General features: G+C 37.2%; 2 protein-coding genes and 1 long non-coding RNA gene across 5 annotated transcripts in view; 2 read left to right on the forward strand and 1 right to left on the reverse strand.

Annotated features, from left to right (window-relative positions):
- Positions 1-14,002, reverse strand: part of LOC122328838 (NACHT, LRR and PYD domains-containing protein 12-like) — a 69,566-nt gene extending 55,564 nt beyond the window's left edge. The window contains exon 1 of one of the 2 annotated variants that reach the window (XM_043224852.1): positions 13,962-14,002. The gene's annotated coding sequence lies outside the window, so the exon portion shown is untranslated. The remainder of the gene's footprint in view (positions 1-13,961) is intronic. The other variant, XM_043224851.1, reaches the window with a different exon arrangement.
- tgm1 (transglutaminase 1, K polypeptide) lies at positions 1,263-9,550 on the forward strand. 2 transcript variants are annotated; one of them, XM_043224894.1, is made up of 14 exons: positions 1,263-1,566; positions 2,179-2,402; positions 2,772-2,963; positions 3,367-3,618; positions 4,175-4,293; positions 4,437-4,544; positions 5,729-5,906; positions 5,991-6,129; positions 6,222-6,414; positions 6,500-6,653; positions 6,833-7,117; positions 7,683-7,843; positions 7,956-8,092; positions 8,773-9,550. In XM_043224894.1, the coding sequence occupies exons 2-14, from the start codon at positions 2,180-2,182 to the stop codon at positions 8,915-8,917; spliced, it is 2,286 nt and encodes a 761-aa protein (XP_043080829.1). In that variant the 5' UTR covers positions 1,263-1,566; position 2,179; the 3' UTR covers positions 8,918-9,550. The 2 variants fall into 2 exon arrangements, with proteins under 2 accessions (XP_043080829.1, XP_043080830.1); XM_043224895.1 differs by having other exon boundaries at positions 1,265-1,566; positions 2,179-2,396.
- On the forward strand, positions 10,818-17,977 carry LOC122328886. Its single transcript, XR_006247850.1, has 3 exons — positions 10,818-10,993; positions 17,527-17,686; positions 17,825-17,977. It is a non-coding gene; the product is annotated as an uncharacterized LOC122328886 (long non-coding RNA).
- Positions 17,978-23,038: the final 5,061 nt, after the last annotated feature.

Consider the following 23,038-nt stretch of genomic DNA (forward strand, 5'->3'; position numbering starts at 1 on the left):
TCTGTCTGTCATCTATCTATCTGTTTGTCATCTGTCTGTCATCTATCTATCTGTCTGTCTGTCATCTATCTATCTATATGTCATCTGTCTGTCTGTCTGTCTGTCATCTATCTATATGTCGTCTGTCTGTCATCTAGCTGTCTGTTATCTATCTATATGTCTGTCATCTATCTGTCTGCCATCTCTCTGTCTGTCATCTATCTATCTCTGTCTGTCTGTCATCTATCTTATCTGTCTGTCATCTATCTATCTATTTGTCATCTGTCTGTCATCTATCTATCTATCTGTCTGTCTGTCGTCTGTCTGTCTGTCTGTCATCTATCTATATGTCATCTGTCTGTCTGTCATCTATCTATATGTCGTCTGCCTGTCTGTCATCTAGCTGTCTGTCATCTATCTATCTATATGTATGTCTGTCATCTAGCTGTCTGTCATCTATCTATCTATATGTCATCTATCTGTTTGTCTGTCTGTCTGTCTGTCTGCCATCTATTTGTCTGTCATCTATCTATCTATGTCTATCTGTCTGTCTGTCATCTATCTGTCATCTATCTTCTGTCTGTCTGTCATCTATCTTCTGTCTGTCTGTCATCTATCTATCTATCTGTCTGTCTCTCATCTATCTATCTATATGTCATCTGTCTGTCAGTCTGTCTGTCATCTATCTATGTGTCATCTATCTGTTTGTCTGTCTGTCTGTCATTTATATGTCTGTCTGTCTGTCTGCCATCTATCTATCTGTCATCTATCTATCTGTCTGTCTGTTTCTTTCATGTCTCTATCTCTATATCTATCTGTCATCTAGTCTATTTATTTATGAGAACTGTAAAGCCTGAATGTAAACAGATAGTGTGTACAGTGATATAATCAGTCCAGTAGTAGTTGACTTAGTGATTGATCTGTGTGAATGTGACACAACGGAGTGATGAAGCTGTGATTAAATGTTTGCTTTAGGCTGAAACTCTCTGTTATGTCCCAGGCCTGCCTAAACCAGATAAACCAACTTCCACTAAACGTGTTGGAGAAGTGATGTCATAAGTAATCATGCTCACGTGCGGCTGCTACAGTGACTTGAGTCTTCGTGATTTTCACGTTCATCTGCAAGTTCACTCGTTAGCACACACGAGAAAATGGTGCTGAATACTACATTAATTACTTAGGGCGCTACTATGAAAATGAATGGTTCATACGTTCAGTTTTATATTTAGTATTAATTTATTTTAATAAAAAATAGTCTTACTGCCACCCTTGCCTTCTCAGAGAAAAAGTATGTAGGTAGGTAGACTGACCAGGCTTATCTGTGTGTCACAATCCATTCACATTTTCTGTTGGATCTACACTGCATGCATTAAAATGTTAAGAAGTCATCCTGTTTAACCAGTTCGTCTTAGCTGGAGCCCTACCCCTACATATAATGCTAAAAGCTAGAAACTTCAGTTCAGTGCTAAATTAAACACTGAGGTAGTCGCACTGATTAGCGCTTAATCACTCACATGATTCTACAGGGTTTTTTTGAGTGGAGACGGGCATAAACACGACCGACACTTCTACAACGACTGCAGACAAGTAAGAAAACTCTATCATTATATGAGAGGAGCTCAACTGAAAAGATTAGTTTTATCATAAGCTAACATTACTAGATTTTTACATTATCGCTACAACGGTATTTTGCTGGAAACTGTTAGCAGTGTCAATTTTTGGTTAAAAAAAAATGGTATTGGTAACTAACCCGCAATATTTGTACCGAATTATAAACTGACAAACAATTGTAATGTTATTATAATTTTAAAAAAAGGCTATTAATATTGTCACTTTTTCTATTTCAATACATTTTAAGACTTTAAGTAAAAACTCCAGTAAATCAACTGATTTGCAATTATAACTGGCTAACTACATTATTATTTCACTGTGCTATAAATGAATACATAAATGTGAAAAAAACTAACGAGCTTAAACTTTCTGTGAAGAAGAAAAACTTGCTGAAGTGTATTTTAATAAGAATAGACTTAAATGGAACTCAAAAATATCACCTTATATAACAAACAATTATCAAGTAAGAAGGAATGATATTAATATCTTATAAATAATATCTTATTAATATACAAATTAGTATACATACGTAGACTGCGGGTCTGTCTAAAACCTTTAGAAATGCCCAGTTTTCTGTTTTATTTCCAGTATGCCTGTAGAAACATTATCAATCAGAAACCGCTCGGCCATTGGCCGCTTCCCATCCGGCACTCTCACGCTGGAGGATCACGAGAAGCCGGACACAAAGTGGACATGTAGCACATGGTTTCAGAAGTGCTGCCAGCTAAGCTGCTGCCGCAAAAAAACTCAAGCAGACGCCCCAGGTGCCACGATTGACAGAGGAAGCATTACCACGACAGGCACAGGTAACCGTATGTATCTAATGATGAACGTTCTGTCATCTTACTTTCACTTACCATGCAACACAAAAAAACATACTTTTAATAACATTGCATGTTCTATTTTGACGGTAAAATCCTCAATTCTGTATATATTAGTGCTGTCAAATGATTCATCGCATCCAAAGAAAATGTTTATTTTTTTTGTTTACATATGTGTGTACTGTGTGTATTTATTGTGTATATATAAAGATACACACATAGAGCATCATGCAATCATGCGTGTGTATTTATATATACACAATAAATATACACAGCAGACACACATATACTATGTAAGCAAAAACGTGTTTTGGATGCGTGCCAGGACTAGATATGAAACGCTCGTTCTCTGTCTCTCAGATACTTTACTGGAGGTTCGTTCCGTAGACCTTCTCAAATCCAGCAAAGAACAGAACCGTCTGGAGCATCATACCAATCGCTATCACAGCGAACACCTCATCGTCCGCAGAGGCCAGACCTTTCAGATGCTGATTGAGCTCTCACGAACGTTCAACTCAGAGATAGACAAACTTCAATTAGATCTGAAACTAGGTCAGTATTGCCACCTTGCTGCTAGCTCAATATGAACCTTAATCTGTGTTGTTTGTGTCTACGTGCGCAATAACATCACTTGCAATCTTGCTTCTTATTTAAATTAAAATTTTATTGATTATTGCAAGTAAATCATCTTATTCTACTAACCCTAAACCTACCCTAACAGTCTACAATGAGAGTTGGCAGACGTGTAGCTGTGAATTAATGAGAATTAGTCGACATGTAGTTACAAAGGTATCCAATAAATCTAGCCTTTGTAGCCATAAGAGACATTAAAAAAAGCGTTTTTCTTAGCCCAGTTATTTGAAATGTAGTGTATATATCATACATTATCTGTGGATTTGGCCATGTTGCCTCATTTTGAATTTGTCACATATACGTTTGTGTTTGTATTTTTCAGGTAATCTTCCAGATGTATCCAAAGGCACACATGTGATTGTTCCTTTGGTTAAAGATCTGCAGGACGGCTGCTGGGAGGCCAAGATAGTGGAGCAGAAAGGCAAAAGAATAAAACTTTCTGTTAACTCTCCACCAAATGCTGCTATTGGCAAATACAAGTTCTGTGTTGCAACATCTTCCCCAACCGGTGAGGCCATGTCACCATACAGTCCAAACAACGACATCTACATGCTGTTCAACCCCTGGTGTGAAGGTACAAACAAGGGTGGGGTGCGAGACAGGGAATACAAATAAGTTTTTAAAAACATTTTAAAAGCACAAATCTCTTTGATCTAAAATTAAATGAATGTAGCATCAAGAGTAGCTTGTACTAGCATCACATGTCTGTATCTTGCTTTTTGTCCAGTCACAGTGCAGAGATCCAGATAAATGTTTAGTTGTATCTATTAATTATTATAATGTATACATAATCTATTAAACTGATATTCAGTTAATTTAACGTCTTATAATTAGCACTAGCATAATATGTTGCTGTCTCACTGCATAACGTAACAATGTAGCAGTCTTTTTTTTAATGGATTTGTGACATCCATTATTTGGACAAAAATGACTTGAACTAGTAAATACATCAGTTCCGTAGGTGAGACAAATAGATCATTCCTTGGAAAAAAATCAATTAAAAAGTAGGAGGAGGAAACATTTCAGGTCCTGCTTTGTCCTTGGACCACCTTTTCGTTGTTCTTTCCACTTAGTGCACTAAAGAAAGTATTGCAAGATGCCGAATCATCCAGCTTCTCTTTCTCTCCTAGATGACTCTGTGTACATGGATAATAAGGAAGAGAGGAATGAGTATGTTTTAAATGACATGGGTATAATTTATTATGGAACTGACAGCCAGATCGGAGACAGGCCGTGGAATTTTGGCCAGGTCAGAGCAACCCATCCATATATTCAGTGTTTTAAGAAAAGATAAAGCGACGGACTAAATATATTCCTTATTAACTTTAACATATGGCATGCAATCACAATGTAATATGAGATATATAAGATTTTCTTCTTCTTGTGTTATAGTTTGATAAGGGCATTCTTCCTGCATGTCTGTTTTTGCTGGAGCGCAGCGGAGCCCCAGCTTCAGGTTGTGGAGATCCTGTTAATGTGGTCAGGATTTTGTCTGCAATGGTGAGTTGAATGACCCTGTTAATATCAATAATATTAATCTAATTAATATCTATTCCATCATGAAACTAACTGGTGCCGTTACATGCAGTTTGTTAGCAATCACGTCATTTACTGCATGGCACAACTGTACTTGCCTGCTCAATATTTTAATAGTCTGGCTCAATGTATTTACTGTAACCTGGACCTGCTGTGAAACGCTCTACCTCCCCCAGCTCCACCTGTCTCCTGCTGTTACGAGGTTTATGTATGCCTACAGCAGAACATCCTAGCCTGACATGGCAGGTCTTAGAGCTCAACAAAAACGCAAATTCTGTCATTAATTACTCAATTCCCATGACATTCCAAACATGTAAGTCCTTTGTTCATCTTTGAAAAACAATATTTTTGATGACATCCGAGAGCTTTCTGACCCTACATAGACAGCATTGCAACTGATGTTCAAGGCCCAAAAAGTAGTAAACATCATTAAAATTGTCCACAAGATATCAGTGGTTTAACAATAGTAAAGCTATGAGTATATGAGTTGTGGTACTGTCATGAACGTGTAGCTATGATAGAAATAAATATAAACATAAACATTGCTAGTTTGTTCCGATCCTTTAACATCTATGTTATTGATAAGTTATTGTTTTTAATTGCTAATATTAATACATTTAAAAAAGAAACTGTTTGATTATTTGAATCATGCTTTATTTGAGTCTTACTGGAGTAGAGCGAGAGATTTTTGATTGGTTCTAACCTTGTTAATTAGTCATTAGTTAAAGTATTTAAACCTGCTCTTTTTGTTGTCTGACTGGCACTCCCGGGGCAGTAGTTTTCCCTCAGGAATGTTTAATTTTGCCTTAGTTTATTTCTTGTTGGTTCTTTTCTGCATTCCTTATATTACATAGTTTAAGTTTTGTTGTTTTGTTGAGTCAATGTCGGTCAATGTCGGTCGCTGAAACATACTGAGAATTAAAGTTTTATTTCAAACCCTCAGACTCAAACTTCCACACCATTTTGTTCATTCTTGAGGTGAACTTTTACCAGTTTGGTGATCAGGTTGGTTTTGTCCCAAGGCCTTGAAATAAACCTCATGCCTCCGTTGTGTGATATCTGCATGCTGCATAGTAAACCTTTCAATCTATAGCTCCATAAAGTGTCTGAATGCAACAGAAGAATAACTTTTGTCCTACATTTGACAGATTAACTCTCCTGATGACAGCGGTGTCTTGATGGGCAACTGGTCAGGTACGTACGATGATGGCACGGCCCCCACGTTCTGGAGCGGTAGCAGTGACATCCTGAGACAGTACTATGAAAACGGAGGAACCCCAGTTAAATACGGACAGTGTTGGGTCTTCTCTGGGGTCACCACCTCAGGTATGAATATGTGTTTGAAGACGAGTAAAATCGCATATGACATCTGACTTGAGCATAACGCTTAAACCACTTTCCTGTTTTTAGTGATGAGGTGTTTAGGGATTCCAACCCGGAGTGTTACAAACTTCGAGTCTGCTCATGACACGGATGTTTCCTTGACAACAGATGTGTATCTAGACGAGAACTACGAGCCGATTGAGGAGCTCAATCAAGATTCCGTCTGGTTAGTTAAATTAATTCAAAGAGTCATTCAAACTGGTAAAGCATTAGCTTCACAAACAATGGCGTTAACCATACAAGCGCCCCTGTTTGCAGGAACTTCCATGTGTGGAATGACTGCTGGATGGCCCGTCCAGACCTGCCCGCGGGTATGGGGGGGTGGCAAGTAGTAGACGCCACCCCTCAGGAGACCAGTCAGGGCGTTTTCCGATGCGGTCCCGCTTCTGTCGCAGCTGTCCGGAATGGACAGGTTTACCTCAAGCATGACACTCCATTCGTTTTTGCAGAGGTATACCTGAACCTCTAAATTATGACTATATGATGAGGCCCAACGAGACTTGTAGGTACTAAATGCTTTTCTCTTTTTGTTCAAGGTGAACAGTGATAAGGTGTACTGGCAGCGAACAGCCAACGGCACCTTTACTCCTGTCCAAGTTAAAAAGAAAGCAATAGGTCACTGCATCAGCACTAAAGCTGTTGGCTCTGATGAACGTGAAGACATCACACACCTCTACAAACATCCAGAAGGTAAATGTTCCCGATGTTTATGAGGCGTTTAGCCATCCAACAGTATTGTAGCTAGGTTTCTTCGGGTGTCTTGGAGATGCTGCCACATTTCTTCTGGATTTAGTCTGTCTCAGTTATTTTAATTACTAAATCCGGAGCGCTGTGACACTATTCCGTATATTTTCCATCTCTCTCATTAGATTCAGAGGAGGAGCGTATTGCTGTGGAAACGGCCTGTCAGTATGGCTCTAAAGCAGGGATGTACAACATCTCCAGCGCTAACGACGTCACAGTGCAGATCAGCATGGATGAAGAAGAACCTCAGCTTGGTGCAGATGCTAAACTGGCCATCACCGTAAAGAACACTAGCTCAGAAAAGCGCACGTTCACCCTCCTCAGCCAGGTGGTCGTCATGTACTATACTGGGGTGTATAAAGCTACAGTGAAGAAAGACGAGATACCCATCGAACTCCAACCCAACGAAGGTGAGAGAACTCACCCTTACCAAAAAAGAATTATACTTTAAGTTTGTTTTATTAGGTATACTTAAAGTTCAAGTATATTTTAAGTATACTTTATGCAGTAAGTACACAAATATCAGTGTACTAAGTGTACCAATTAAATACTCCTTGGGACTAAATTGGCCCACTTTCTAGTATATAAAAGTATAGTATACTATAAGTATAACAGTAGTAAACTGAGTACACAACCAGTTTTACCAGTATAGTCTCAGTAAACTACTAGTTTAGCAGTTTTATACCCCAAGGGAAAAAATCATGCACTATTTTTATACTTAATATACTAAAAATGTTTCTTTAGCACTTCTTAAGATAAATTTAAGATCATCTAAGTGTACTCAACTGTGCTATTTTGAGATACCATGAATATGAACTAAAATGCACTAACATACTATCTTTAAAAAAAATGTATTTAGTTAACACTTTTTTTATCACATAATATTGTATGTGATGCTACAAGTAGTAACTAAATACATTCATATTGGATTACTGTTGCCAATTGGAGATGAATTTTCCTCTCTTGCTCATCTAGTTGAGACTGTGGAGTGGTGTCTGCTCTATGATGATTATAAAGAGCAGCTGGTGGATCAGGCCATGCTGATGCTCACCCTCACTGGACGGGTCACTGAGACCAAACAGGTCCTGGCTACCCAGTTTCGCTTCAGACTGCGCACATCAGACCTAGTCATCAAAGTGAGTTTAAATGTGGGGTAAATAATGAAACTCTTTTTTTGGGTGAAATTGACTCGACTTGACTGAAAACTCACTTACATTTCTTGTAAATGTGTGCTTGTTTACCTCCCAGCCTGAAGGGGACGCTGTAGTTGGCAAAGAAATTAAGGCTACGGTTGTTTTCCGGAATCCACTTAAGCTCACACTGAAGAACGTGAAGTTTCGCTTTGAAGGACTGGGACTGCAGAGCGTCAGGGAGGTTTCCTACGGGTAAGACAGTCAATGTAAACCTCAATGAAATGGCGAGCTGTTGTCTTCAGTATGGTCTATGATTGCTTTCAATACACACTTGGTAAAACGTCTTGTCATTTATTCCTGGGATGTAAAGCTGATGATTTGCTGCTCAAGAAACATTTATTATTTTAAAATTCAACAACAATAGTTATTATTTTACAGTTTTCTTATTATTTTGAATGTATTATATTTTTATTGTTCGGTTTTAATCAATGTTTGATTCACATTTTTAAGGATACTGTATTTTTTTCAGGATTCCTCGATAAATAGCAAATTCAAAAGAACAGTAATCATCTGAAATGAACTGAAACACATTTGAAATTATTTTATATGACATCACAGAATAAAATATATTATAAAAATATTAATCCCATAAACACATTTTTATTAATAAAATGTTTTTAAAGACCCCAAAACGTTGGTATATACATGAATACATTTAAAAAGATTTTCTACTTTATATTTAAAAAGTATATATAAAAATGAATTTTTTTTGTTAACCCATTTGCAGCCATAATATCTTAATATAGCAGTATATTTGTCTAAACAAGACAAATATATATATTTATATTTATATATATATTTCTGTGTATGAAATTTCACCAAAAATATGGCAACATGATTTCTCTTTCTCTCTCCGTTATTCTTTTTCTCAGAAATATAGAAAGCTTGGCCACTGTGACACTGACAGAGAAGTTCATTCCTTTGACGGCCGGTCCCCAGAAACTTCTCGTGTCCCTCGACTGCCGTCAGCTTCCTCAGGTGCACGGAGTCTCCAGCATCAGCGTCAAAGCCCTCTGAGACATCTCTTCAGGAGGAGCACCTTCAGTGGCTCTGAATGTCATCAGGAGAATCTTTTCTTAGCCATGTCTTTGTGTTTTTTTTAATCTAGTAAACAGTGTGAGAATGTCTTTTGGCACAAACACAGCTGCATTTATAGCACAATAACCACTTGTGCACATTTTAAATAGTTTAACAATTTAAAATATAATTTATTTTTGTTACATGAACCAAAATGTCTGTATGAACTTGTTAAAACATTGCTTTTATGTTGACTTTATTCATCCTTTTATGTTTTTCCCCTAATAACATAATTTTGCAGATATGTCTGATTATTTATACATATTTACATAATGACAACCATGCCGTTTCTGTTTTTAGCTAGTTTATTTTGTCTTGACGGTCTATTTAATGTAATACAAAATAATTTCTAAGGAAACAGAATAATGACTAATGTCTTTGAAACAAAAAGCACGTTGAATTGCACTGAACAAATAATGCGTTGTATTAACAGTATTTGCAGTTTAATGCCTTGTGTTTTCAGGACTTGCATTTTTGGGGGCTGAAATTTGACATAGTTGTTTATTCATGTGGTGAATATTTCAATTCAAAATGTTTCTCATACGTTTTCATAATTAAACATTCAATAATTCATATTCAGCTTCCAGAATTCACTTCCAAAATATTAAAGTTAAATGTTTAAAAATACAGTGTATAATATTTAGGTAATGAAATGGCACCCGCTTTTCTTGAGATCGAAAGTTTTTCTTTAAAAAAGGAATTTCAACCAGAGACTGCTGACTCTCTGCTATTAGTTTTTACAGTTTGGAGAACTGTGTGCCGATTTTAAGGAAAGTGTGCTTCCCTTTCAAGCTCTTATGGAAATGTTTTCCTGGGCACATATCCGTCAAAGAGGAGGTTCAAAGGATGGTGTAGCAATCAGTTTAAATGAGGCTAATCTGATAAATAACATTCACCTGACAACAACTTGCTGTGATCTCTGGAAGTAATCAGAAGTTCCTTCAGGATTTCGGTGGGGTTGGATGGACCGATGATCTCCATCATCACACCTTCTGAAAATTAAACTGATTTTTGTACGGAATGAAGAACTGCCAGATGTAAGGGTAGTATGAGATATATATAACCACAGCTGAGTTATTCACTATTTATTTGGTCGTCTTTATTTCCTAGAAATACAAAAGGAAAATATTAACTTCTTCCAGTCTTCTTGGACTTCAATGCTGAGGTGCAGATAACTGTCACTTGTGTGTTCCTCCAGTTTTAAGATAAACTAAAGGTTTTTACAGCGCAGCCACGCTAGGTTAATGGCGGACGGAGCGAGGCGTCGTGAAGCGTTTCGACGCCCGTCTCTTCGGTGACTCCTAGTGGTCATTTCCCGAGTGTTCTTCAGAAATATCTTCTGCCGAGAAACGGTTTCAGCGAAATCACCAATTATATGTAACACATGTTGTGTGAGACGACCCGCCAATGAATCCGGGAGGGGTTTAGTGCTCTTGACTGGAATATGATCCAACCTACTGAAACGCTTCATATAATTACAAGAAGCGGCTTTGTTTTAAATCCAATTAAAGGCTATTTGAACTGTAGCACATACATACAATGTTTCCTTTTCGTGGTTTACGCTTATATATGTATTTTATTAACACCGTATTATGCGCGTGACGCTAAAACTAATTGCTTGTGTGTTTACACTTTTATTTCGGACATAAAAAGTTGAAGTTGATAAAACACGTCGAGCCACAATCGCACGACCATATCGCAAAACCTCTTTCCTCTCACAACCCCGCGAAGTGAAGACGCGTCAGCCCCACTTTATGCTTTGTGGGGGTTAGGTTGAGACAGATGCGCAGTTGTGTGATTCGTTCCCGGGCCTGTCAATCAAACGCAGGCAGGTGCGACGTTTCGACGCAGTCCAGAAGAGCCTTCTCGCTTTGAATCGCCTTAGTCTCGTTACATGGGTGTTGAATCACAGTTCGGAGCAGTGTTTCGAAACATCTCGAGATCTCGACACCGTGTCCCTTGGGCTGGAAGGAAGGCTGCCCGCGCTGGTCCATACTGAGGTTGGGGAAACTACAGGTGAGTGTCCCCTCTCTGGGTAGCTCTCGTAGCCGACACACACACACACACACACACACACACACACACACACACACACACATACACATACATACATGCATACATTTGCATCCCTGCATGCTGGTTAGGACTGACCTTCACGTATTTCTGCATCACTTAGGGAAAGTAGGCGGGTGGTAGGACCAATAGAAATAATAAAAACAAAACCCCTTAATGGCTGTGGTAGAGACATAGACTGGTTTTCACAGTAGAGGTAGTTTGTGTCCTAACACTTGAACTTGGAGATTACTGTCACCACAAAAGACTGAAAACTATCTTCCTGTGGCACTGGGAATACACAGTCCCTTGCATGAAATCCCAGGGCAATCAGAAATGCGTAAGAAAACCTACAAATGCTAAGATGATAACCCAATGCTGTAATTTTTAAAAAGATATGAAATTGAAGAAATAAGCCAAAGCTTAACACTCAATGTTGACAGTATCTGTTGTTTAATATGCTCATTACATTTCCTTCTAATACAGGGATTGTATTTTTGTCTAATATCTAAATTCTTTTTAAAGCAATGATCCAACGCTGATTTAAAATAACACAATCATCAAGTGAGGGTCATTTATACTATTTATATTATACACTGTGTCAGATATAGGCAATCAATCAGATTTTCTGTGATCATTGATGATTAAACTTAAGTGACAATTAAATGGTCAAATGCTGCATGGATTAAATACAAACCTGTGAGGACGAACCGGATCAATGGTGTGGTCATTCTCAACGCTCTTTAGGGTTTTTCTGCGTGATGCTCGTGAAGACATAACGTAGAAGGTGCTCGTGCTCATGGCTGCCATTGAAAAGGTCACCGAAGAGATCAATCCAAAAGTCCTAATGTTCGAATGGCATGATCCTCCAACTCTAAATTGCAACGTGTCAGTTTCATTGTCCAATCCCTGTGTATATATATGTTATATATATAGATACCTTATTAGCAACGTGTTTCTATAGGTAACGTGACCTCATTCACAAAAGTAATCACTTAATACTCAACGGCTCTGTATATGTCCATGATGACACCTCCCATGATTTCACGCTCCTCCATCACTGCGTTCTTAAATTACCTTTAAGGTTATTGTTTTAAATAAGAGACCTCTGATGGGTCTTAAGAAGTTAATCAACATTTTCAGGATGAGTTCACAAGAAGGTGTGTTTAAGCATGGAAATAAAAGGTAACACTTAATTTTAACGACTAATTCTGGCTATTACCTAGTTTCTTATTAGTATGCATATTAATAGCATATTGGCTGTTAATTAGTACTCAATAAACAGTCTTAAAACACATCTTAATGCCTTATTCTGCATGAACAAATATACATTTATACATACAGTCCATACATAAATGTATCTTGTACATTACTATTTATTTGGTAATAGCAAATTAGGAGTGTACTGACGCAAGCATTTGAAGTCAAAAGTTATCATTTTAATAGTAGATTGTTTTACAGAAAATGGTATAAATGTTTTTTTTATATAACACGCATGAACCCATGATGAACACAAATGATATAAATCTAAGATTGATTCTCGTTTTCAGATATAATACATATACTCACTCAGCTTTTCTAGAGGCTTTGACCACTGGCAGCAGGATTGATCATATTTACTTATCTTAAACTCATTTAGCTCCTCTTCTGAGTTGAGCAACACAAATCCCAGAGCCGGAGAAAGTTTAGTTCTCTGAGCAGGAGAAAGTTTAACTCTTTTTTTTAACTTTCCTATAGAAAACCATTAGGACTACACTGAACCATTAAGCGGATTGCGTTTATATACCGGCCTCACCTGCTTGCTAAATAACTAAATATGGTATTATAATATTACTGTTTTAAATATTTTCTACATTTGTTGAGCTGTTTCCTGTACACTAGGCTTTCTTGACTGCTAACCACTGACTGATAGAACAGCTGCAGTGCTTTACAACCATGGCACATGCACAAAACAGGACTAAAAAGATGCGTACGCTACTTCCTGTGCAAAAGGTGGGATTTATAAAAACAAACTTGATGCAAAAATGTACGTGCCTGCGACGCAGTCAGACAATTTTTCATTTAAAAACTCAATTATCTGATATTTAACAATTTTAGTTTTTTCTTGATACATTTATTCTAATACACAACAAAGACGCTGGATTATTTTTAGCGGTAAAATTATGGCACAAATAGTGTGCATGTCATATTTCCTTAATGTACGTTTAAACATAGCGTCACATGAACAAGAATATGCATGAAAATGATATGCAGATGAGGTTATGCGTAGTAAAACTAGTTGATGTAAAGTCCATATATGTATTAGTTATTTCTGGGAAGAGTCTGCGTGGAGATGCATGTACCTGATGCATCTTCACCTGATTGGATTTGCGCAGGTTCTGCCATGCGCCTGGTTTTATAAATCTGAAAACATTTGTGTGACCGTTTGAGCGTACGCACAATTTTAAGATGAAATCTACGTAGAGTTTTACGAATGAGGCCCTTTATCACTTGTGAATGACCCCAGACGCCTGTCATGATACATTCACAGCAAGCCCCTCACCAATCATCAGCAAGGCTGTGGAACCCTCTGCTGTACTAACAGAGTATTTGTAACCTTGCTCTTGAAACGCAACAGAGGTTTCAAGCACCAAAAGCATCCCACATTAAATCTATGAATTGTCTTTAATTTGTTAGTTGTACGTTCTACAAGCTGTTGTTTGGCAGACTGACTTCAATATAAGCGGTTTTTAGATTAAAGACAAAGTTTTGAGTATTGAAACTTATATGATGTTTTTATAGAGCAATGACTTTTTATATGTGAAAAGATCAAGGTAACTTCTCAGTTCATGACCCCTTAAAGGTAAAATAGATACACTATTATAGGCCCCAGAGATCTTACTGGTCTGTAATGTGTAGGCAAGGTCTGCTGTACATCATCCATCCATCTAACCTCTTTGAAGATTTTGTTTTACGTTTCAGTGAATCCTAAATCTGGAAGTCATGTTTCCTTGTCAACGGGACTGGATGCCTGCATACATGTAAAAATTAGACAAATTATCTACAAAAGGAACAATGAATGTTTAACTACAATGTCAAACCTATGTTTTAACAGTGTCCAGCAGAAAGCTCCACACTGTTATCTAGTTTGAGCTTGCAAGTTGTTCACCAAACAGATCTGCACTGTTTTGTTCCTCTATACTAGTTGTTGTTGATCAAAGAATAAAAAAATATTTACCTTCACTTTCATTTCTACATAAAAAGTAATTTGACCTCATGAAGGAGCACGTTCATTTACTCAAGTTTTAAAGCCCATAAAGATGATAACCTCGACCACCCATTATTTTTTATCAAAACACCATTAGAAAACTTTGAAGCAAAATTATATACTTCTATCTTAGTTTGGCAAAACAATCTCATGATCTTCATACTTAATCACAAAGTTTAACCCGTGTCCTTCCCTTTCCACTCTTACCTCTAGCTTCCTCTGGTCACTCATATTCTTAGTTAGTATCTTTTCTATTCTATGTGGTTGTCCGCTACAGTATTTATCGATTGGTTATATATATCAGTTGGTCCACTCAGATATCACATTTTCAAAATTGTTAACGCAGACTTCACAAAGGACAACAAAATACAGCAATCAGTATGAAATCCATCAACAGTCCTCTCTCTTTGGGTGGAATCAGTCTTTCATTTAGTGCATCAAGAAATGTGATGAGGAATTTGTTATTGAACCGATTGTTTATGTGACACCATCTGACCTGGCAATACAATAAATGTTCCTCCCCCATTCCTCTCTTTACAGGGGCTAATGCTGTATTTCAATGCATTATTAGTGTTTAATCACCAACCAATTTAGATTTTTAGAGCCAGTAACCTACCCCCAAATCACTGACCTTGATTTGGGGGGGTAGGTACCTCTTCTCCCTGACCAGCCGAACCAAACCACCCTGCTCCCAATCTATCAAAGACCACCACGTTCTGAGGCTTATCCTGTAAACGGTCAGTTTGCTCCAGAGACTGAACCCATGTCAAAAAGCCCCGTACCCAAATTCAAATGCAAAAAGAATTAGCAAATTGCATTTGGGTGGGACACACAAAGAGCGCAGTAACAGTGTTTACTCATTTAGTCCGGCTTCCAAAGAATGAATATGCAGCTGTGTTCTTATGAAATGAGTTTATATGCATGTTATGTTGATATACTGCATGACGTATTAAGTATAATCCAGTAGAAGTTTTAACCATAGAAAATAAATGGAAGAAATTGTGGTGGAAAATTGATTTGTGCTGATGAGAGAGGGATAGCTGGGGGACCCATAGGTGTCTGCACTTGCCCTAAGAGGTCATGAGGATCCATGGTACTTAAAAAAGTAAAAGTGGAGCTGTTAAGAATGGTAACCTTGAAGGCTGAGACAAGGTATAAAAGGCAGGACCGTCCTGTCGTCTTTGTCACACTCTGCAGAAACTTATAAGAAATATAGTTTATGGTGTAATTTATTGTGTAATTTTCATTTTTGGGTGAACTATTCCTTTATCATTTATCTAATCTGCATCATTCTCATGGTCACTAAATCCTACCTCATGCTCACTTTCACCTCCAGGAAGAGCAAGTCTTTTTCTTCTTTACCTTGCCATAGAACATGGTGATATAATGCTCCCTGTATTCATATATAATCAAAAGTAGCATTGCCAATTACGTTTGTTTTTATCCATAATACAAATTTTATCCATTATACAAATTCCTTTAACATTTACATTTACATTTAGTCATTTTGCAGACGCTTTTATCCAAAGTGACTTACAACTGATAGTACAACAGCGATTCATTTTTTTGAGAGATAAACAGACAGAGTAAGTGCTTGTAACACCCAGTCACAGGCAGTGTTCAAATTAGTACATGCCAGAAGGGAAGGAATAAACAAGGGGGAGGCGAAGTGAGACAGAGACAGTGAGAGTAATTTTTTTTTTTTTTTTTTTTTTTATGATGAGGTCAGGTATTGCTGAAAGATGTGAGTTTTCAGCTGTTTCTTAAAGATTGACAGAGATCCAGCATTCCGGATATGTACGGGAAGATCGTTCCACCAGCCAGGAACAGAGAACGAGAAAGTTCTGGAGAGTGATTTCGAGCCTCTTTGAGATGGTTCCACGAGCCGTCGCTCGCTAGCAGATCTCAGACTTCTAGAGGGTGTGTAGATTTGTAATAGTGAGTGGAAGTAGACCGGTGCCGAGTCTGTGGTTGTTCTATATGCAAGCATCAGTGCCTTGAACTTGATGCGAGCTGCAATCGGTAGCCAATGTAAGGAGATAAAGAGAGGTGTAACATGTGAGAAACAGTGATACCTGGTTGAAAACCACTCTTTCAAGTGTTTTCGCTATGAATGGAAGAGAGACTGGCCTGTAGTTATCAATAAGGGAAGTGTTTAAAGTGGGCTTTTTGAGCAGTGGGGTTACCCGAGCCTGCTTAAATGCTGTGGGGAAGGTGCCTGTGAGGAGAGATGTGTTGATGATGTGCGTGAGTGCCGGCTGTGGGGGAGATTGCTTGCAGAAGATGAGAGGGTATGGGGTCTAGCAGACATGTTGTTGGATGGCTGGAGAGGAGAAGTTTGGATAGTTTGGATTTAACATATGAATAATCAACATTATATTAGTTCCCCCCAGCCACCACATATTTTGTATGTCTCTCTCATAGGCTACACCCAGTTCAAGTCTTGCAGACTCTATTAATGAGCTGATGTGCTGAATCAGGTGTGTTAAATGAAGGAGACACACAAAATATGTGGTGGCTGGGGGTCCCCAGGACAGGTTTGAGAACCACTGAGCTAAACTATTGCAATATTGCACAATCCGCTATTGTAGTGTTGCCATTTGGATTTATTTTTGAGTGGTTAATATGTCATCGTAACTTACTGGAGGTGATGTTTCTGATTTATTTTTTGCGTGTGTGAATGTGACACAAGCTGATCCTTGTTTTTTAGTGATGTTTTGGTTTGCATTCAGCAGCTACTAACAAGAGATGTCAGTCTGTGAAAAATCACACCATATAAAAACACTGCATTTCATGTGACTCAACCAAAGCACATCATGGGCTAAACTAAGGTCTTTCCAACAAAAAATAAGAATGCTTGTCTTATAGAGATGGTGGCAGGGAAATAGAGCCTAAAGAGCATGTTGCCGTAAGACAACACCATGAGGTAGTGAGTAAGTTCTTATATTTAAGAACATGCCCCTGTGTGTATGAATTGCATTTTTTAAACTATTAATATATGAAATGTATTTAATAATGTATTTAAATATGTAAATGGATAAATAAACAAGGCAACAAAGCACGTGTTGTAACCTGTAAACCAAAGGTACAGGAAGATTATAAGATAACTAGGTGCAGCAGAGAAAGGAATACAGTACAGGCAAATCAATGAGACATACAAACCAAAGGCTTCAGAAGATAAAAATCTGCATACTATAAGATGGAAAAATACTCTTGATCAAATTAAATATTTCCATTATTTCTCTCCCAGACTATGCGATTCTAAGCTGTTCAGCACTGACCTCAGTCATTAACTCAAACTCATCAAGTCTGACAGAGCTGGATATAAGCAACAACAATCTGCAGGATTCAGGAGTGAAGCTGCTCTGCGCTGAACTGGAGAATCCACAATGTAAACTTGAGGCATTACAGTACGTATCTCTGTTTTTGCAGTGATATTATATTTTATTTTTTATTTTTTTTTAGCCAAGTGGAACTTTCTGGATGGGTACATAAGAGCAAAAATTTAGCTACCATAGAAAGAGCTATGTGAGGCATTCTCTTTGTAGGTTGTCAAACGGCTGTATTACAGAGGATGGTTGCACTGCCTTGGCTTTAGCACTGAAAAGAAATCTCTTACACCTGAGAAAACTGAATCTCAGTGACAGCACACTAAGAGACCCAGGAGTAAACCTTCTGTCTAACCTACTGGAGGATCCACTGTGCAAACTGAGCAAGCTATAGTGAGTGGCATTAGCATACAGACTATTATTCTGTATGAAATTTAATTGTTATGAAATTAAAGCTTGGATACCATTAGATTCCACCTGAACCCAATGTATTAGCTCTAGTAAAGTGATTGTAGACTTTGATAATGACTCGTCTATCTCCTGGAAAGTGTTCTTCACTTGGCAGGATGTTGTGAAAGGGTTTTTCTTTACTATGGAGATAATTCTCTGGTCATCCACCACTGTTGTGGTGGTTGTTGTAGCTCACATCTGTCTATGAAACATTCTTTAAGTAAACTTTACAATTACTTGTGGTCCTTTAAAAAAGGAAAGAGGTACACGTTAAAGAGCTGTAATTCCTTAAGTTTTTCCTTCAGTTTTTATGAGAATACTCAAAGCTCAACAAAAAATATATTATTCATTACATTTTGGTAATCATCCTCTGTCAAATAAAGTTTAGTGTTTGTTTACCTGTTAATATGAATAGGTTTTTTTTTCTTTCTGCAGCCTTTGTAACTGTAGTATTGGAGAGGAAGGTTGCACTGCTGTAGCTTCAGCTCTATCATAAAATCCTTCACACCTTAAAGAACTGAACCTTAGTATGAATGAACCAGAAAATTCAGGAATAAAGATGCTCTACTGGAAAACCAAAACTGCAAACTGGAGAAGCTACAGTAAGCTATTGATATTCACAGTGTTAAGGGGGATGTCTAATGCTATTCCATTCATTCTGACTTATTTATACTGATTAAAAATTATTTGAATGCTAAACATGACAAAATTCTAAAGTTTTTTTCTTGAGTATGGCCCTGTTTGATGTCGTAAAGGGTGGAACTGCTTGTTTGGAAGAGCTCGCAAACATATAAACCAGAGCGAGAGCGAGAGCATGCCCCTCAGTGTGCTTCATTTGAGTTATGATTATCATCTGCAACTCTGCACAGGACTTTTTGTTTTTGACTACAAAATATCACCAAAGAAATATGTTTTTGCTTGTGCAGGAATGTTCAGAGTCCAAAGTAACCCAGCAAATAATTAAAAAAATGTTTAAAAATCTAGTTTGCAAATGATCACTAAGCAAAAGCTTTGCATGCTTGTGATTCTTTAGCTCCATCCCCAGGATGCCTCCAGCAGAGCAACTTTTTTATTTATTTTTTTTTAAAACAAGTGGTACAATTGTATCTTAACTGTATAACTGTATCTCTATAAATCTAACAAACTAAAGATTCTTTAGAGGTATAAAGGATGCAACACTATATAACATTAACATGAGACTAGCAGAAACTGACTAATGATCCTTTAACTAATGATCCACAAGCATTGCTGGTTATAGACTGTTTAAGTGGGAGTCCTTGTAAAAAATATTTTTTTTAGGCTACAAGTGCAGCACTAGAAACATGCTCGTTGGTGAAATGTTTTCTCTTTTCAGGTTGTCTAAGAGCAGCATTAAAGAAACAGGATTTTCTCTTCTGGTTTCAGCTCTGAGATCAAACCCCTCACACATAAAAGAACTAGAGTGGGAATTTACCAGGAGACTCAGGAGTGAGGGTGCTCTCTGATCTCCTAAAGGATCCATGCTGTAAACTTAACACATTACAGCGAGTGTAACAGTTATACACAAAAGTTTGCACAATAGTTGAGTAAGTAAATCAAATCAAATATCATGTACCATGTTTCTTATGATTATTGTTGGTGCTGTAGAAAGCTGCTTTGTTTCACTTTGGAAAAGGCACCTACTAAATTCATAAATATAAAAGTGTTTATTGCTTGACATTCTCAAGTCAAGTTTATTTATATTATGTATTTATATATATTTCACCTGTCTCAACTTTTCTCCATGCACAATACTGTTTTCATTGTGTCTGCTTCATTTCAGTGAACATATTAACAGAAATTATATTACTGTGCTTGACTGGACTGATACTGGACTTTGTACTAAAGGAGCCCCGACCAAGTATTGAGTTCATAAATGAACATACTTCAAAGAATGTGAACCTTTCTTCTTTGATTGATCCCAAGAAATATATATTTTTTTGACTTTCATGAGCTGTAACATTAAAATTAAAACAACAACGAAAAACATGATTTACATTATTGTATTTTTGAAAAAACAAGTCACCAGAATAAGGCCTTAAAACACATACAGAATATTTCTTCAGAACTTGATGTGGGAGACTAGAGTTTTTGCTACAAAATGATGTGTGCATGATCCTTTTACAAATTTACATTTGTAAAACATATATTTTGTGATAGAATGCCTTTATGCGAGGGAGTATTCAGTGATTCGCCCCTGAGAGATAAAAGACCTTCAAATATGGACCATCAATATAAATGTGACCGAGGCAGGTAAGAAAGAGTATGCGGGGAGTAAAATAATGTTTTTAATATTTGATCATTATTTGTATTTTATTTACAGTACAGTATAATAAAAATATACACCGAGATGGTCAAGGACACGTTATTGAGCATACTGATCTGAATACTGAGACTTAAACGGTAAGTAGCACACCTTTGTACCAAATTCATAGTGTATTCATTCATAATGTTAACGCTCATACACTCTTAAAAAAGAAGGTGCCAGAAACAACCAAAAAGGGGCTTTCACGGCAGTGCCATAGAGGATCCATGTTTGTATCCCTAAAGATCCACTATGTGAAAGATTTTTCTTGATGCTGTAATCGGACCTGTTCTGGTACTACAACAATTTAAAGGTTCTAAAAAGAACAGTTGATGAAAAGGTTTTTTTGTTACCCGATTTCTTCCAGATCAATATCCTCACGTTCATCGTACTACACATTTTCGTTAATAGGATTGTTAATAAAATAATTGTGAACAAAGTAACCTTACTGTGTGTGTGTGTGTGCGTTAGGCATGTGCACAAGTACTGGAGTAAAATTAACAGAAATGTCCATCACTAGTGTGTAATACATTAAATGCAGCAGAATAATGTCAATAAAAATAGCTACTTATATTCTCTATATTTGATAGATTGACACCAGCTTGATTAAATATTTAACATATCATCAGCATATCATTTGATGTCTGGTGTATTATAACATCACACACTATTATGTTGAGCTTATGTGTTACGGAAGGAACAGAGGAAACATTCGGATCCGTCTGCAAGCTGATTCATAAAGATCAGGGGTGTCTTGGCCTGACTCAGGATTGGCAGCAGTGACATGACGGAGTGTTGTAGCCGCCATTTTGTGAGCGTGCTCTAGTGCAGCCACCAAAAAGCTGCTAGATCCTTGTGTGGCGGAGTATTCTGTTACGGAAGGAACATAGGAAGCTTTTAGGTTTTATTACATGACATGGTCAAGACACAGGTGGGGTCTAACAACAGCAAACAGGTATGGCTTTGACGAGACACAAGAGTAAACCTAGGGCAAGCAAGGGTCTTCATTCGACAAATGTAATCCAGGGGGTGAAGCAAAAACAGATAATCCACAAACAGAAAATAATTCAGGTGAGGTGCTAACAACAAGACAAAGATGAGTCCAAGATACACAGGCCAACTGATCTAAAGTAGGCAAGACTATGACCAGATTAGGCAAAAACTTGAACAGTTATCACAGTGATATACACTAAAGAATACTCGGTGTTGAATGCAGGTGAAACCAATCTTTGCAATGAAGTATGAGAATTGAAGTCCAGGGTCTGTCCATGTGGTGAACAATGAAATACTGTGGTGAACAAATGGAAGTTCATTGACCAAATGTTATGACTAAAGTGTTTTATTTACATTGACTATATATTTAATGTGAATTAAACACTGAAAGTCAGTCGTATTTAAACTATTACGGGATAGCATTTTTAACAATACAAATTGTGTTGAAGCACTGAACGGTATCAAATAGGAGTGATGGTAATGTGTAATGACAAGATTAAACACTTATTTTTTATTAAATGCAGAGACGGTCTATGTAATCAAATTGACGAAAATTGAGTTTGCAACTAAGCAAGCCAGAGACGATAGCGGCAAGGAACCAAAAAGCCATCCGTGGCAGAATGGAGGAAAACAACAACGGGAGAAGCCAGGCTCAGTTGGGGGACAGATTTCTAATTCTAGTTCAATTCAAGCGTAGCCATGTCAGATTGTGAAAAGGACTTATTGTGTGTCTGTGTGTCTGTGTGTGTGTGTGTGTGTGATTCCCATGATCCATCCATGGGGCTCATCTAGATGTTCTGGTGTTTGGATACAAACTGAGAAACAGAATAAGAAAAAAACACACTAATATTAGGGTAGATGTCATTCTTTTTATGATGTAATGAATTCTATTATTCAAAAACAAATTTGAATAATAGAAGCATATTAGTGTGCTATGTGCTAGGGTAAAGAGATGGGTCTATTATGAATATTTAAACTGACAGAGGGTGTCTGCCTCTCGAACAGTGTTAGGTAGATTGTTCCAGAGTTTGGGTGCTAAATTTAGGAAAATAAGAATATAGGATCTGCTGCCCACAGTTGATTTTGATGTTCTAGGTTTTTTCAAACGACCAGAGGTTTGAGAACGCAGCGGACGAGGAGGACTATAATGTGATAAGAGCTCATTCAAGTATTGAGGAGCTAAACCATTCAGGGCTTTATAAGTAATTAACAATCCGATAAACTATCCTATGTGCAATAGGAAACCAGTGCAGTGTGGACAGAACTGAGCTTACATTCTATAAGAATGTTGTATTAAAGAACACATGCTGACATTAAAACTATATTTGAAGATATTCAGGATCTTCTCTGTGTGTTTTGCTTCAAGAGATCAACCATATATTTATGTTCTGTTTTACTGTTTTTCGTTAATATTTCTTGATTCATTTATACTTTATGCATTATTATTTAATCACTTTTATTATTCAATTCAATAATATAATATAATCATAGCCATTTACTGTATATACTCCCATTTTATTGATTGATTAGTCATTATTGTTTTAATTATTGTTTATATATATATAATTTTTTTTCATTGTTGTTTAGTCTTTAGTCTAGTTAAAATCATTTTTATCATCACTTTGTCCTTGCTTATTTGTTGATAGAAGACTGTTAAAAAAGTCTTG

This window comes from Puntigrus tetrazona, chromosome 23, assembly GCF_018831695.1.
Source record: "Puntigrus tetrazona isolate hp1 chromosome 23, ASM1883169v1, whole genome shotgun sequence".
NCBI classification, from domain to species: Eukaryota; Metazoa; Chordata; class Actinopteri; order Cypriniformes; family Cyprinidae; genus Puntigrus; species Puntigrus tetrazona.